This window comes from Molossus molossus, unplaced genomic scaffold (genome assembly GCF_014108415.1).
Source record: "Molossus molossus isolate mMolMol1 unplaced genomic scaffold, mMolMol1.p scaffold_m16_p_15, whole genome shotgun sequence".
In the NCBI taxonomy this organism is placed as follows: Eukaryota; Metazoa; Chordata; class Mammalia; order Chiroptera; family Molossidae; genus Molossus; species Molossus molossus.
Genome location: NW_023425350.1, coordinates 73,237,434 through 73,241,535, shown reverse-complemented (window position 1 = coordinate 73,241,535; position 4,102 = coordinate 73,237,434). Strand labels below are relative to the sequence as shown.

Genomic DNA, 4,102 nt, shown 5'->3' with positions numbered 1-4,102 from the left:
GCTCAATGCACATTGTCCAGTCAATGAACTCCAACCAGAACCATCCGGACGTCTGAGTGGGCCTGGGGCCCCTGCTGTCCCCAGACATCCCTAATCTGGCTACACCAAGGACCAGGACAAGGACCAGCCAGGTGGAATCTCAAACTGCTTGACAGACATTTTCCCATGTGCTTTTCCAAACTCAGATGCCGCAGGCCGCCAATGGGTGAGTCAGGGCACTTCTCACGGGGAGAGAGAAATAAGTGCCGAGAACAGCCACACACGCCCAGCAGCCCTTTCTAGATTGCCAGGCAGCAGGTCAGACCTGCCATGGCTTGTCCCCACAGTAGTCCCTGCAAGAACCCCTCAAGGTTTATCCTCTATCACCCGCTTTTCAGAGGAGCAAACCAAGGAGCAAATCGAGGCTCAGAGAGATGTGACATTTTCAGGACACAGGGCTAGCAGTGGGCTGAGTCACCACTAGGGGGCGTGTGCTCACCTAGTTAACAGCTGGTCCAGGAACAGCTGGGCTCTGGAGAAGGCCGGGTGGATGGACATGAAGGTGGGGATGTGGGGAATTTTTCCACTCGGGAAAGCTGGTACCATGGACACCACCATCTTTGCCCGTGTGCCTTCCTGGAGGGCACGCATCCTGCAGGCTTCACGGAGGTTAAGAGTTAACTCGGCTGCACTCTGGGTGGGACAAGGAGGGACATCCAGTCAGCGACATCACCATGAACCCAGGAGTATGGAGGTCTGGAGCTCACCCTGGAACTGCCAGCCCGCAGGACATGTGCAAGAGGAGGGACAGGGGTGCCCATGCCCAGTGATATTCTATGTTCTAAAAGGACCATTTAAGCCCTGGCCACTTTGGTTCAGCAGTTGAGCATCGGCCCGTGGACCAGAGAGTCCCAGGTTTGGTTTCCACTAAGGGCACGTACATCAGTTGCAGTTTGTCCCCGGCCCCATTTAGGGTTGGGTGGGTGGCAACCAGTCAATGTGTCTCTCTCACATTGATGTTTCTCTCTCTTCCCCCCTCTCCTTCCCGCTCTATCTGAAGATAAATGCAAAAATGTCCTCGAGTGAGGATAAAAAATAAAATTAAAAGGACTATTTAAGTTTGGCGGATGGGGCATTGTTTATATAATTATGACCTAGGTGTGTTTTTAGCTGAGGAACATCAGACCTCCTGTATTAATAGTCTGTGTGAAGGACATTGTCCCCATGAGTCCTCAGCAGACATGCCCACCATGGAGATGTGAACCCAGAGGCTTAGGATGTCAGATGGCTGCTCAAGGTCATACAGGTCAGAACTGAGAACTGTCCTGCATGATGCTCCCTCTCAGCTACCTGAGACTTATCTGTCCTGACATGGAGGGAGAGAGTCTGGGAACCTTGTTCCTCCCCGGTTTAGAGAGAGTGTACAGAATTCACACACCTAGGAAAACCACTGACTTCACAAAAGACACTTATTTCTCCTCCTTTTACATTAAAGTGTGTTTTGAGACTCTCATTATGGAGATCCCAGATTTTACGAAGGGGCCGATGCCTGGAGACTCCAGGCTGGAGAAAGCCGACCACCAGGCCGGGATCTGAGCAGGTGACACGGGAAGAAGCAAATCCACGTGGCTGGTGAAAAGCTGACAGTCCAGGTACCCCAGAGGCAATCACCAATCACGGAACACTGACTGCCTTGGGCAGCTTGACGTCAGATTGGTAAACATTTCAATGAGTGAGAAACCCCCAGGCCGGGGGGGGGGGAGCAAGGCAGCAGCCACCACCAGAAAGTGCTGTTGGCGACCTCACTGCCACAGCCTCTGGATGTGGATCCGCCTGCAGCTGTGAGGACAGACATGTGCACGTCCTCCCCTGCACTGCGTGTCCATCTCCGGGGGATGGTATATGCTGTGGTGTGGATTGTGTCACCCTAATTCCATGACTTTGGAACCCTGAAACTTCAGTGTGTGATTGAATTTTAGTTTTAGTCTTTAAGCAAGTCACTAAAGACATTGAATTCAGTGGTGTGGGTGTTAATCCAATATAACCGGTGTCCTTTGAAGAGGAGGGGTGGACACATGGAAGTGCAGAGGGGAGTCCATGTGACACAGATAGAAGACGGCCGCCAGCTACGAGCCGAGGAGACAGCCCGCGGGAGAAAGGAGCCTGCTGACACCCTCCCCTCCCCCTTCTACCCTCTGTGTTCACACAGCCAGTGCAGGCCCACGTCACGGCAGCCCGAGCAAACTCACACAGTCCCTTCGGACACACGCGGTGTCCCCGGCCGCCCTGCTGACATGGCACCTGGACTGCACCACGGCCAAGGTCCGGCGGCACTGAGAGGGGCATCGCTGTGGCAGACGCCCTCCGTGTTGGAGGAGGTCTGCAAGGACAGTGGAGCTGCCTGCACCGGACCCCTGGGCCTGCAGTGCACCAACAAAACAGCAACATGCAAATGTGCTCCTGGTCTGCTGGGAAGGAAACAACTATTTTCTCTATTGTTCCTGCAAGTACGTAAGGAGTGGCTTTCTACCCTCCCTGTGGCTGAGGGAGGGTGTGGAGGTCCAGGTTCCTTGGTGCACAGGACTGTGGACACTCCAGTGGGAAGTCCTGGAGGTCCCCCGGGGCGTCCCCAGATTTGAGTCTGGATTCTTAACCCTCCCTGGCATCTTGGGGGTTTGGGTGTGGAGACTGCCCTGGGCCAGCTCTCACCTCAGACTCGCACTGGCCGGCGTCGTTGGCCCGGTGCACCTGCACCCTGACCCGGTAGGTGGTGTAGTCGGGCCCGCGGGCCAGCACCTCAAGGATGTCCTCGCTGGAGCTCTGCAAAGACCAAGCCGGGTACTGAGGCAGGAGGATCGGCAAGCTTCCCCCCACCTCTGGTCTTGGGAAGTGGAAGACCTAGCAAACTGACACAGTCTGTGAGGACACAGTGAGGCTGAACCCAGCAGCCCCCCTGAACTAGCTGCAGAACCGAATCATGTCAAGGTCAGCAGCACTGAAAGGCTGAGTCACTGAGGAAAACGACATCCTTCCTGGGCTGATATGGAGATGAACAAGGCCACACTCCAGACCTGGCCCACCTCCTACTTGCTCTGTGAGATGACAAGTTGCAGAAACATGTATCCAATCCCTAATCCCCCCCATTTCCCTTTGCTATGAAACATTATCAAGTGTGAGGGTGTGTAAGGCTTGGACACGGTCTGCAAGGACAGTCCAGCCGACTGCCCCACAGAATACCCGAGGCAGCTAGTTAAACAATGAAAACCAGCAAAACGCAAAGACATCAGTTTTTTCTCTTCAACTCCAACAAATACGTAAAGACTGTATTTCTACCCCCCAGGAACCTGTTCAGGAGGGTTGGAGGCACAGACTTCTTTGGGAGCGGGCCTGTGAAACCTTTAAGGCCCTTAGGGTCCTGGGTGTGGGCCAACCCTACCTCAGACCGGCTCTGGACGGGCTTCCTGGCCTGGTGCCCTCCTGTCTGGTACCGGTTGAAGGCGTAAGTGAACCCGTCAGCCAGCTCCTGCACGGTCTCTGGGGCGGGCCTCTGCAAAGACAGGCCGGGAGGGTCAGGGGCCTGCATGGCCATTCCCACGGGGGGAGATGCCCACGACAAATTCTTCTCCGCGGATCGGGCACAGAGGGGTTTCTGCAGAGACCTCCAGGCAGGAGGGAACAAGGTGACACCTTGACCCCAATTAACAAGTGGGCAGACAGACTTGGCCCCAGCACTCGCCTTCCCTTCCTGCCAGCCGTGACCTGGGCCATGAACATGACAGACCCGCCAGGCTTCCGACACTAACAACCTGCTCCTGCCCAGGACGAGCGCCCCTCATCCCACGCTCTCCCGCACCACCCCTGACAACCATACATACCCAGGAGGACGGGTAAGAGGGGTGGGGCTGCCGGGGTGGGACCCCAGTAGGGACCTGGCCTGGATGGGCCTGTCCTGGGCTGCCCTCGGGTACCTGAGGCTGCCTCGTGCCAGAGGACGAGGGCTGTCGGCGGTGGCGCCTGCGCCAGTTTCTACAGCAAGAGAAACATCCCTCACTCCGGGTTTTCTTTAGCCCAGAGCCTCGGGAGCTCGGGAAGCAACAGAGAAACATCCTAGTCTCCTGACTGT

At 56.0% G+C, this 4,102-nt stretch overlaps 1 protein-coding gene across 1 annotated transcript; it reads right to left on the bottom strand.

Annotated features, from left to right (window-relative positions):
* Nucleotides 1–474: 474 nt before the first annotated feature.
* Nucleotides 475–3,568, bottom strand: LOC118630593 (ral guanine nucleotide dissociation stimulator-like). The gene is made up of 3 exons (XM_036262449.1): nucleotides 3,416–3,568; nucleotides 2,689–2,799; nucleotides 475–672 (listed from the first exon to the last, which is right to left on the bottom strand). Exons 1-3 carry the CDS (start codon nucleotides 3,566–3,568, stop codon nucleotides 475–477), a joined length of 462 nt encoding a protein of 153 aa, XP_036118342.1.
* Between the last annotated feature and the right edge of the window lie 534 nt (nucleotides 3,569–4,102).

Bases quoted from the DNA above. Each gene is read 5' to 3' on its own strand.
- LOC118630593 (XM_036262449.1), bottom strand. From the start codon at position 3,568: ATGGCCATGCAGGCCCCTGACCCTCCCGGCCTGTCTTTGCAGAGGCCC. The intron at 2,800-3,415 runs GTAGGGTTGGCC...TGGTCTTTGCAG, and splicing joins CCGTCCAGAGCCGGTCTGAG to AGCTCCAGCGAGGACATCCT. The intron at 673-2,688 runs GTGAGAGCTGGC...TGTCCCACCCAG, and splicing joins CCGGCCAGTGCGAGTCTGAG to AGTGCAGCCGAGTTAACTCT.